Source organism: Sander lucioperca, chromosome 4, assembly GCF_008315115.2.
Source record: "Sander lucioperca isolate FBNREF2018 chromosome 4, SLUC_FBN_1.2, whole genome shotgun sequence".
NCBI lineage: Eukaryota > Metazoa > Chordata > Actinopteri > Perciformes > Percidae > Sander > Sander lucioperca.
The window spans coordinates 40,053,409-40,065,908 of record NC_050176.1 but is presented as its reverse complement, the minus strand read 5'-3'; the positions used below and the strand labels follow the sequence as shown (position 1 = coordinate 40,065,908).

Genomic DNA, 12,500 nt, shown 5'->3' with positions numbered 1-12,500 from the left:
GTGCCGCTGTTGCCGCGAAAAAGCTATGGCACCAAGCCCCAAACGCCTTCAGCGTAGGAGCTCGAAACGCAAGATCAGTTAAATGACTTCATTTAGTGGAAAAATCCCAGAAGAGGTGGTCTTAACCTCGGAAATAGCCAATTGAAGATTTACACGCATGTTGTGAGGGTGATCATTGGAGCGTCCCTCAGGAGGAGGGTCTTCCTTGTAGAACGGTATGAGGCGATGTTAGACTAAGGACCGTTAGCCAGATATGTCCGCACCTTCCTCGGGCTTTCCTGTGTGTTGATTTACCTCCGTGCACATTAAAGCTCTTTTTCTCAGCTGACTCCCTCAACTTCTTTGTTCACGCTTTCACAACTTTTAATCTTGTTGTATTTTGAACAAAAAGAAGAGCAATCGCGAAGTTACAGCAAGCGTTGGAGTCCGCGCCGTTACCTGGCCTTGGGCCGCGGACATTTAAAATGTACTTCTGCAGGTGGAGAGGTTGGAATCTGATTGATTGATGGCTTCTGTGGACAGATTCAATCCTAATCTTAGTTACCTGTAGGAAAGACACCTGGGAGCCAGAAATCTTTCTGATTAAGAGGGGTCCAATACTTATGTCCCTCATTAAAATGCAGATCAATTCATAACATGTTTGTGTGGATTATTTTGTTGTTATTCTGTCTCTCACTGTTCACATGACCCTACCATTAAAATTATAGACTGATCATTTCTTCGTCAGTGGGCAAACAGCAGGGGATCAAATACGTTTCCCTCCCTGTATGTGATGTCTCATATTTGTCATTTGATGTTTTCTGTTTTTAGTTGCCATGGCGATTCCCGCCTCCTCTCCCTGGTTGGTTAACGAGATGGGCGAGCCTCTCTGTGCTGTGGTGGCTCCGCCCCCTTACTCCTACGATCCTAACGGCAGCGATTTACCCAGAGGTCAGAGGTCAAACTACAAAAACACAGCATCACTTCCTGCTGCAGCTTCCTGGCTCACTGTGTGTGTGTGTGTGTGTGTGTGTGTGTGTGTCTGTGTGTGTGTGTGTGTGTGTGTGTGTGTGTGTGTGTGTCTCTCTCTGTCTGTCTGTGTGTGTGTGTGTGTGTGTGTGTGTGTCTCTCTGTCTCTGTGTGTGTGTGTGTGTGTCTCTGCTGTGTGTGTGTGTGTGTGTCTCTCTGCTGTGTGTGTGTGTGTGTGTGTGTGTGTGTGTGTGTGTGTGTGTGTGTGTGTGTGTGTGTGTGTGTGTGTGTCTCTGTGTGTGTGTGTAGACTGCAGAGTCCTACAGTATTACTTCAACCTCGGAATCCAGGTGAGAGAACATTTTAATGAGTATAATTTAAATCTTTACACATCTGGGACATTTTTTTCAAATTCAATTTTATTTATAGTATCAAATCATAACAAGAGTTATCTCGAGACACTTTACAGATAGAGTAGGTCTAGACCACTCTATAATTTACAGATAGAGGAGGTCTAGACCACTCTATAATTTACAGATAGAGTAGGTCTAGACCACTCTATAATTTACAGATAGAGGAGGTCTAGACCACTCTATAATTTACAGATAGAGGAGGTCTAGACCACTCTATAATTTACAGATAGAGGAGGTCTAGACCACTCTATAATTTACAGATAGAGTAGGTCTAGACCACTCTATAATTTACAGATAGAGTAGGTCTAGACCACTCTATAATTTACAGATAGAGTAGGTCTAGACCACTCTATAATTTACAGATAGAGTAGGTCTAGACCACTCTATAATTTACAGATAGAGTAGGTCTAGACCACTCTATAATTTACAGATAGAGGAGGTCTAGACCACTCTCTATAATTTACAGATAGAGGAGGTCTAGACCACTCTATAATTTACAGATAGAGGAGGTCTAGACCACTCTCTATAATTTACAGATAGAGGAGGTCTAGACCACTCTATAATTTACAGATAGAGGAGGTCTAGACCACTCTATAATTTACAGATAGAGGAGGTCTAGACCACTCTATAATTTACAGATAGAGGAGGTCTAGACCACTCTCTATAATTGTCATCAGAGAATGAGAATTCCTTTAAAATTAGAGAAGTGAATCAGGCAGTGGTATTGAAAGCTATTTCAGACCTGAATACCAATTTATCCAAAGATAACTATAACATAGACGCAACTTTCCTCAAAAAAATATGCACAAGTTATCATTCAACCTTTGACCCACATTATAAATGTCTATTAAAACTGGAATATTTCCAGATGCTTGGAAAAAGTCACTGGTAAAACCCATCTTTAAGTCCGGGAATACCACAGACGTTAGTAACTATCGACCAATAAGTCTAGTTCCGGTAATGTCATAAATACTAGAAAACATTGTTTCAGAACAACTAACTCAGATGTTTTAGGACACATAAACCACAGTGTCATCGGCATACATAGTTATGATGTCCCGTCGTCGGTGTGTAATGGCTTTTAGAATATAAAATGTTAATAAATGTTTGTTAATATTTCCCCAGTGGTACCATCAGAGCTGCTGGCAGCAGCAGCAGCAGGTGTACCCCACCTCCTCCCCGGACTCCTCCTACTCCTACCAGCACTACCCCCCCTACCTGAGCCAGGAGCCCCCCCTGCACGGTAAGACCCTCTCTGATTGGCTCCTACCTGAGCCAGGAGCACCCCCTGTACGGTAAGACCCTCTCTGATTGGTCCAGCAGATGCTGCTGGGATCAAACCCTCAGAACAGTTTTTACACGTTACGGTCCAATCGCTCGGTATGCAGAAATATTCAAACGCACCGTTTTAGCAGCTCTGTGCTGCGTTCATGGAAACGGGACATCAGAGCATCATCTTAAATGAGCTCTGTACTTCAGCGTGAAGTAGGGTTGGGCGGTAATACGGTATACCGCGGGGTCTTAAAAATAGCAACGGTATCAGTTTCAATACCGTCATTAAAATAAATGCAATGCACTTATATAGGAGACAAGGATTAAATATTAAATATAATTCATGTAATTATGTGTGGTTGTCATCAGGTGACAGTTTGGAGGAGAAAGTAGTTTATTTTGTAAGTTGTTGTTATGTTGTTATAGTTTCAGTATTAGTGTTTGGTATTCAGTTTCTGAACGGTGAAGCCAACAGTTTGGTGTTGGAGTCTTACGTCATCATTTTTAATTAGTCACGGTAATACCGTATACCGCGGTTAAAGAGGGAGGAGGTTTGACGCTATCAAAATATGGATACCGCCCAACTCTAGCGTGAAGCTGCGTTCAGATTTTTAAAAAAAAGCAATCGCTGCAGGGTGGTGTGACGTCCTGTTGCGTTCTTTAACCCCCCCCCCCATGTAGCACAAGACTTTATATTTCACAGTCAGATCGTTTATAGAACTCACCATTTCCTACTGCACTGTGATGTCACTAACAATTTGATTATAGATTTAGATTTGAATGTTAAATTGCTAGCTGTTTCTGATTGGCTGCTGTTAGTGTTTGTAATACCTAATTAAAGTTTGAATGTTACATATCTAGTCGTTCTGATTGGCTGCTGTTTTTTTTATATATATCTATCTATCTATCTATCTATATATATATCTATCTATATATATCTATATATATATCTATCTATATATATCTATATATATATCTATCTATCTATCTATATATATATATATATATATATATATATATATATACACAGATGTGTGTGTGTGTGTATATATATATATATATATATATATATATATATATATAAAAACAGCAGCCAATCAGAAACAGCTAGCAATTTAACATTCAAATCTAAATCTATAATCAAATTGTTAGTGACATCACAGTGCAGTAGGAAACGGTGAGTTCTATAAACGATCTGACTGTGAAATATAAAGTCTTGTGCTACATGGGGGGGGGGTTAAAGAACGCAACAGGACGTCACACCACCCTGCAGCGATTGCTTTTTTTTAAAAATCTGAACGCAGCTTCACGCTAGAGTTGGGCGGTATCCATATTTTGATAGCGTCAAACCTCCTCCCTCTTTAACTGCTCTTGATTGGGAATCAAATGAATGAAAAGAAATTGACTTTATGAACTTGATTTTAAGATTTGTAAGTATTTACTGTAAACAAAAGAAAAATGTGTGAATCTGTCATTATTGCACAATTCCTCCAAGTACCTAACTAAAAAACTACAAATCCCTATCCTCACTAGAGTCAATATAGTGTTTACTAACTCCTAAATAGGGCTGTCAAACCATTCATTTCTTTTAATTTCTCTGAATTTCTGCGATTAATGCGATTAAAAAAAGTTAATCGCATCGTGGCGGCCCTTAATCGCATCACGATTAACGCGTTAATGCTGACAGCCCTTTTATTTATTTATATATATATATATATATATATATATATATTTTTTTTTTTTTTTTCCTATTCACATGGCTTTTTTGATACCTGAAACTAATAACTATGGTGTTTGTCATTCAATGATATGATTGGGGGGGGTGAGCTCTCTGCCTTTCTATCACCACGAGTTTACAGTTCAGTAACAGTACAGTAACAGTCTCTGCTGATTGGCTGTCAGCTGGGTTCACACGTTCAGAGGCGGCATGGCCTCCAACACGGTAACCGTAGCAACAAGCCGCACACCGTTTAGAGATGAACGTGGTCCTGGCGTTACTCAGTAACAGGAAGTGCAACCTCTACTTCCTGTATCCTGTCTGACCCGTCCGTGTCTTCTGCCCCCAGCTGCCCCCCCCTCGTACCCCGAGATGGCTCGGGGGTCCCATCAGCCCCCCTCCTCCTACCCAGAATCCAGCAGGGCAGCAGACGGACAGCCGGACGGACACGGCGGCGGTCAGTAGACTCCTCCTCCCTAACATACACGCAACTAAATTATAAACGCAACTCTTCTGTTTTTGGCCCCATTTTTCATGATCTGAATTCAAATATCTAAGACTTTTACTATGAACACAAAAGAACTATTTCTCTCAAATATTGTTCACAAATCTGTCTAAATCTGAGTTAGTGAGCACGAGATAATCCATATACAGACCTTAGTGGTCCTCTAATACTGTATCTGAAGTCTCTTTATATAGACCTTAGTGGTCCCTAATACTGTATCTGCAGTCTCTTTATATAGACCTTAGTGGTCCCCTAATACTGTATCTGAAGTCTCTTTATATAGACCTTAGTGGTCCCTAATACTGTATCTGAAGTCTCTTTTATATAGACCTTAGTGGTCCCCTAATACTGTATCTGAAGTCTCTTTATATAGACCTTAGTGGTCCCTAATACTGTATCTGAAGTCTCTTTATATAGACCTTAGTGGTCCCTAATACTGTATCTGCAGTCTCTTTATATAGACCTTAGTGGTCCCCTAATACTGTATCTGAAGTCTCTTTTATATAGACCTTAGTGGTCCCTAATACTGTATCTGAAGTCTCTTTTATATAGACCTTAGTGGTCCTCTAATACTGTATCTGAAGTCTCTTTATATAGACCTTAGTGGTCCCCTAATACTGTATCTGAAGTCTCTTTATATAGACCTTAGTGGTCCCTAATACTGTATCTGAAGTCTCTTTTATATAGACCTTAGTGGTCCTCTAATACTGTATCTGAAGTCTCTTTATATAGACCTTAGTGGTCCTCTAATACTGTATCTGAAGTCTCTTTTATATAGACCTTAGTGGTCCCCTAATACTGTATCTGAAGTCTCTTTATATAGACCTTAGTGGTCCCTAATACTGTATCTGAAGTCTCTTTTATATAGACCTTAGTGGTCCTCTAATACTGTATCTGAAGTCTCTTTATATAGACCTTAGTGGTCCCCTAATACTGTATCTGAAGTCTCTTTATATAGACCTTAGTGGTCCCTAATACTGTATCTGAAGTCTCTTTTATATAGACCTTAGTGGTCCTCTAATACTGTATCTGAAGTCTCTTTATATAGACCTTAGTGGTCCTCTAATACTGTATCTGAAGTCTCTTTATATAGACCTTAGTGGTCCCCTAATACTGTATCTGAAGTCTCTTTATATAGACCTTAGTGGTCCCCTAATACTGTATCTGAAGTCTCTTTATATAGACCTTAGTGGTCCCCTAATACTGTATCTGAAGTCTCTTTATATAGACCTTAGTGGTCCCCTAATACTGTATCTGAAGTCTCTTTATATAGACCTTAGTGGTCCCCTAATACTGTATCTGAAGTCTCTTTATATAGACCTTAGTGGTCCCCTAATACTGTATCTGAAGTCTCTTTATATAGACCTTAGTGGTCCCCTAATACTGTATCTGAAGTCTCTTTATATAGACCTGAGAGAGAGGCAGGATACCCAGGGCTCGGTTTACACCTATCACCATTTCTAGCCACTGGGGGACCATAGGCAGGCTGGGGGAACTCACATTAATGTTAAAAAACCTCAGAAAGTGACATTTTCATGCCATGGGACCTTTTAATGGACGACAGCGTTTTAAACTGATCTCAGCAGCTTTTCTGACATTTGTCTCTTTTTTCAACATCTGCCGTCTTTTCAGACCTTCATCACGCTGTAAGAAATGTTTTTTTGAGGGTTTATTTCTTTAACATTTGATGAATCTCAGCAGCTCCTGAAGATGTAATATTATGTAACATAACTAACTTGATTGTGTGTTGTTTTAGGCCCCTCCCCCTCCATGGATGGCTCCTCCCCCCTAAGCCCCGCCCCTCCAGGCTCCGCCCCCTCTGCTCTGCTGTATCAGGACCAAACGCTCCCCCCTCCCCCGCTGCTGCACCTGCCGTATGAAGCTCCGCCCCCGGCCGCCTACCTGCCCTCCGCCCCTTCCCCTCACCCCCCCCACCTGGCCCACCACCCCCCCTACCACGCCTGCCTCCCCCCCGCCACCCACTGGGGGGCGCTGCAGAGCGGGGGCGGAGCCACGCGCATCTACTGCCCCGCCCCCAACCCTGGCCACATGGTGGGTTACATCACAGGCCCCCCCGCCCACCACACGACCACGCACTACCTCCCCTCCGCCATGTAACGCTCACTGTTAGCTACACGCTAACAGCACCCTGTGTGTTCAATGAGCAGCGCTAACAGACCGGAGAACTTTCAGAAAATATGAGAGATTTAAATTTGAGAAAAAATACATTGTGGGTTTCCTGTTAGCTTGTTAGCTTCACATGCTAAATGTTAGCTCAAGGCTGTTTGTTCAGTGAGCAGTGCTAACAATGCTAACAGAGCTAACAATGTGGAGAACATTTAGAAATTTAATTTTAAAAAAAAGAATTTATTTTTGAGAAAAAAAGAATTTATTTTTGCCATCATGGTTTTTCTGTTAGCACGTTAGCTAACACACACAACTTACCTCACTGTTAGCTTGAGGCTAACAACACCCTTTGTTTACAATGAGCAATGCTAACAGCGCTAACAAGACCATTTACTAACCAAATATGTTAAAAAAAAAAAAGATTTAAATCTGAGAATAAATCTCTTATTTTGGCGTTGTGGTTTTCCTGTTAGCTTGTTAGCATGTTAGCTTTAGTTCTGCACATGCTAACAGTTAGCTGGTGGCTAACTGAAGCTGCCTCAGAATCACTTCCTGTTTGTTTGTGTGGACACTCGTTGAGTTTGTTGAAGTTGTCTGGAGTCAGCCAATCAGGGAGAGGGGGCGTGGCCAGTCCCTGTTACTGCAGAGGGATTTATTTCTGTTGATGTTCAAACTGTTAATAAAGATTATGTTTCACCAGCAGACTTTTACTCTCGAGTCATCATTCAAACATCGGCCGGACCAATCAGAGAGCCCGCTGTTATCACATGGCCCGGACCAGTCAGAGAGCCCGCTGTTATCACATGGCCCGGACCAATCAGAGAGCCCGCTGTTATCACATGGCCCGGACCAATCAGAGAGCACGCTGTTTACCACATATAAAGATGCTAACCTTGATGTTTCTGTGATGATTTAATAATTAACAAAATGATTATTATTGGTAACTTGGTCAGCAGGGGTCGCTATACTGCAGGGAAAGTTTAAGGGTCATGTCATCAAGCACCTAATAGATACAGATGGTAGATGGATCATTCTTCTTGTAGACATTGACCAATCTCAGTTTGTTTTGGTTAATATATATACATCCAATAATAGACCAAACAGTCATTTCTTCAACAGTAGAATGTAAATTAAAGGTACTATTATTACACTAGGTATTAGGGTGCCGTTATCAGCTCTGGGAGGAAGTGGCTTGAACAAGGTGAAAAATACACTAAATACTTCATCAATTTGGAAAAGAGAAACTTTGAGTTTCTACTTTCAAAGTGAAATGGTTAACTCATTTGATTGAAGAGAAGGACTGTATTTGGAATACTTTCCCTAAATATGTATTTGGATTAGTTGGTGGAGTTAAATTTCTGTTAACATGTGATTACAAAATTGATAGATCACCTGTAAAGTTATCACATTTTCATGAACAAGCTCTGCTGGCCTGGAAGTTAATTTACAAGCATAATTTTACGCCAACCAATTACCACATTTGGAATAACAAGGATATTCAATATAAAAATAAATCTTATTGAAATTGGGTTGCTAATGGTATTATTTTGATAAACCAACTCCTTAATGCTGACGGCAGTTACTAAAGTAGAACGAATTCTTCTCCAAATTCCTGTTAGCAGTCACTCCAAGAGAATATGCAGCCGTTGTTGATGCTGTGCTGAGGAGTGTTCTGCAACTTCTCAGAGGATCAGTAATGTCAGAGGTCAGTCCGTTTGGTAGTGGTATATTCCTGACATGACCAAGAATAGATGGTCATGTAAACACATCAGGAGTAGTATCCAAGAGGTAGTAACTCTGCCCTCAGGAGATTATTTAAGGCTTCAATCTATGGAGACATGAACTGGTAAATAATCTGGTTAATTGGAGACAAATTCTGTCTTCATAAAGTAAGAGGTTTATCTTAAAATCTTACATAAATATATCCAGCAAAAAGGACATTAAAGATATTCAAACTTGATGTTGAATATTCTTGTACTTTCTGTGAACTAGAAGAAGAATCAATCTGTCATCTGTTCTTTCACTGTATGAATACTAAAATATTTTGGGTAGATGTTCCACATCTTATCAGACTGATCACTGGGCAATCAATTCAACTTAAAGATGAATATATTTTATTTGTTTTGAAGGCAACGAGATGGACAATGATGTTGTTTATTTTGTTCAATTAATCTTGTTATTGGGGAAATTCCACATTCACAAGAAGAAATGGGCTTTGAACACTTCTTTCAAGAACTGCACCAATATGGCAACACTATAAGAGATATTAAAAATAGGAAGGCAATTAAGACTGGGAGTGTGTTTCTCATGTACCGGTGATACATTTGACTTAATATGTACTTTTCTTTTCTACTTTTTTATTTATTTTATACACATATTTTTCTTTGTGTGTGTATATATATATATATATATATATATATATATATATATATATATATATATATATATATATATATATATATAGACTATTTGTATATGTACATACTGGCGATGTACCTATGCTCTTTACTAAATAAATAAATAAAAAAGTCAATGTGGAGTTTGAAGAAACTTTATTAACAAAACAGCTTTAGAGTCTCTACAGCTTCCTGACGGTCAGAACAGAGCTTAAAGGTTACACTGCTTCACACTTCCTGTTCCTTTCTGACGTTTGTTTGGCTTCTCGACACGACAACGAGTCTCTGAACCCTACTAACCCTAACATGCTAACAGCTAACATGCTAACAGCTAACATGCTAACGTGCTACAAACGTCAATAAAGAGACAGACATTAAAAAAACACACAAATGCAAAAAAAAAGAGACAGAAACTACCAGAGCGGAGACGCTCGTCTCGACTCCAGACTTTACAGAAAGAAATGTAGAGAAAGTGACAGAAACCCATGAAAACGTTTACAAAATATAAAGGCAGCAGACGGAGACGTACTCCTGATTTCCACCGGCTCCGGCACGGTGGTGGAGTCAGGAGGTTTCCGTTAACGTCAGTGTGTGTATTTGCACATAAACCAGTCCTTCCAGAACAATGTGCAGTTATTTTGTGATAGTTTTGGGCTAAAATCCTTGATGATGCGGCACGTTTTCTTAAAAAATATGATGGAAGATGCGAGATATTTATGCAATATGATGCGATGAAATTGCGGGAACTTTTTAAAACTGTGGTTTCATCATGTCTTCATCGCGGGGTTTGCAGCTTTTCGATGATGTTCACGTCGCATAATTACGTCACTTCATAACGTTCCCATGGCAACAGGGAAAAATGGGTGCTCTTGTGTGAAGTAAACGCAACATTTTTCATCTTTCTGCTAAGATATATGGGACTTTTTTGCAAAGAAAATGTGGGGATTATGAAGTCATGCAAGCCCCGCATATTTTGCGTGGAAATCTGCAATTTATGCGGTGAAAGTGCGGCGTATTTGAAAAAATGCGGCCCCCAAAATAAATATGCAGACTTTGGCTGGTGATGCATTGAATTATGAGATCATATAATCAGGTTCTTCTGGAGGGACTGACATAAAACATCCGGTTAATTCTCAAAGTAAAATCCAGCGTGCTCACGGCGGATCATATTTCCTGCACTACACCTTGAAAACACAGCTCAGAGTAGTTTCCCCTCTACTCCTCTGGATGAAACTAACTGCTGGTGGTTTTGTGGTTCTGTTCTACGTGAATTCGTGAGATCTCGTGGGTCCTCGTGACTACAGCTGTCAGTCATGGCCGCAGCCGTGCCGCAACAAATCCAGAGCTGGTGGGTGTTGGCGGACGGCGGAGCAAACAGCCGACACGCAGCCGGTGGAAATGAGGAGTTCCACCGGCTCAGTTACACACCGAGCCGATAATCGGCCGTCGGACCGTCTGGCGAGGTCGGTGACTCGAGTCTGGTCGGTGTGTTCAAGCCGTCGGTCGTCAGAGGAGCCGTCAGCCTTCATCAGGGCCGACCTGACATGTTCAGTCAGAGACGGGACAGTCGGAGACGGGACAGTCGGAGACGGGACAGACGGAGACGGGACAGTCGGAGACGGGACAGTCGGAGACGGGACAGACGGAGACGGGACAGACGGAGACAGGGCAGTCGGAGACAGGGCAGTCAGAGACAGGGCAGTCAGAGACAGGGCAGTCAGAGACAGGACAGACAGAGACAGGACAGACAGAGACAGGGCAGTCAGAGACAGGACAGACAGAGACAGGGCAGTCAGAGACAGGACAGACAGAGACAGGACAGACAGAGACAGGACAGACAGAGACAGGGCAGTCAGAGACAGGGCAGTCAGAGACAGGGCAGTCAGAGACAGGGCAGACAGAGACAGGGCAGACAGAGACAGGACAGACAGAGACAGGGCAGTCAGAGACAGGACAGACAGAGACAGGGCAGTCAGAGACAGGACAGACAGAGACAGGACAGACAGAGACAGGACAGACAGAGACAGGACAGACAGAGACAGGGCAGTCAGAGACAGGGCAGACAGAGACAGGACAGACAGAGACAGGGCAGACAGAGACAGGACAGACAGAGACAGGGCAGACAGAGACAGGACAGACAGAGACAGGACAGTCAGAGACAGGACAGACAGAGACAGGGCAGACAGAGACAGGACAGACAGAGACAGGGCAGACAGAGACAGGGCAGACAGAGACAGGGCAGTCAGAGACAGGGCAGTCGGGACTCACCAGGAAATGGGGAGCGGATGAGTCTCAAAATCTGAGTAAAATCTTCTAAACTGACCTTTGTTGATCTGAAATGAAGACAGATTCAGCAGCTGCACGGCCTATTTCTCTCTTCAAATGTTTTCAGAAACACGTTTCTGAAAAAATATGAGATCGTATTCTGAACGAGTCGCCATGACAGTCTGGCTGTGAATTTCTGGAGAAGCCAGACCCACGTGACGCGTTCGTCCAATCAGCTGCCAGTTTTCATTTTTTGGGCGACAATCCAGATTAGCGCCGCCTGCTGCTATGGAGACGTATTACGTCTGGTCTCTTCGGTGTTCTGAGGAACTTTTTGGACCAACTCGGGGAGACTGATCAGTCAGACTGGCTCTACTGCGACGGCCGGCCGTCTGGTCGGTGTGTCTGGGCCTTAAAGAGACAGTACAGGAATATTTGACTTGAGACTTCATAGAAAGAAATGTAGAGAAAGTGACAGAAACCCCTAAAAAACGTCTAAAGAATATCAAGGCAGCAGACGGAGACGTAGTCACTCGTCTGAAGAGGAATCGCTGAACCAGAAATGTAGAAACAAGCCTCAAAACCTCAGCAGACCGGACACGTTTAACTCGTCTGTCTGTCCATCGTCACGGTAACAGCTCTGAGAGACTGTGGCGTGTGCGTCATCACGGTAACAGTTCCGAGAGTCTGTGGCGTGTGCGTCGTCATGGTAACAGCTCTGCGGGGATCTCCACGGTCCAGAGGTCGCGGCCCCCCCGGGCGCTCAGCGGCGCCTTCAGCCAGCGCGGGTTGGACAGCCGCGTCAGGTGTTTCTCCTGCAGACCAATCAGAGCAGCCGAGCGCTCCAGCTCCTGAAG

At 42.4% G+C, this 12,500-nt stretch overlaps 3 protein-coding genes across 10 annotated transcripts in view; 1 reads left to right on the top strand and 2 right to left on the bottom strand.

Annotated features, from left to right (window-relative positions):
- alg13 (ALG13 UDP-N-acetylglucosaminyltransferase subunit) overlaps nucleotides 1-7,684 on the top strand; it is a 48,263-nt gene extending 40,579 nt beyond the window's left edge. For all 6 annotated transcript variants that reach the window (XM_036000543.1, XM_036000541.1, XM_036000540.1 and 3 more), the window contains exons 22-26: nucleotides 811-930; nucleotides 1,258-1,298; nucleotides 2,487-2,604; nucleotides 4,700-4,807; nucleotides 6,612-7,684. In XM_036000543.1, the coding sequence (XP_035856436.1) occupies nucleotides 811-930; nucleotides 1,258-1,298; nucleotides 2,487-2,604; nucleotides 4,700-4,807; nucleotides 6,612-6,973 (749 nt within the window). In that variant the 3' untranslated portion in view covers nucleotides 6,974-7,684. The remainder of the gene's footprint in view (nucleotides 1-810; nucleotides 931-1,257; nucleotides 1,299-2,486; nucleotides 2,605-4,699; nucleotides 4,808-6,611) is intronic.
- Nucleotides 1-12,500, bottom strand: part of LOC116049192 (receptor-interacting serine/threonine-protein kinase 3-like) — a 286,056-nt gene that overhangs the window by 151,864 nt on the left and 121,692 nt on the right. The gene's annotated exons all lie outside the window — the stretch shown is intronic.
- zgc:110222 (uncharacterized protein LOC550336 homolog) overlaps nucleotides 12,011-12,500 on the bottom strand; it is an 8,565-nt gene continuing 8,075 nt past the window's right edge. The window contains exons 3-4 of one of the 2 annotated variants that reach the window (XM_031298586.2): nucleotides 12,330-12,500; nucleotides 12,011-12,290 (exon numbers count right to left, since the gene is read on the bottom strand). The exon at nucleotides 12,330-12,500 is cut by the window's right edge and continues 56 nt beyond it. In XM_031298586.2, the coding sequence (XP_031154446.1) occupies nucleotides 12,348-12,500 (153 nt within the window). In that variant the 3' untranslated portion in view covers nucleotides 12,011-12,290; nucleotides 12,330-12,347. The other variant, XM_036000591.1, reaches the window with a different exon arrangement.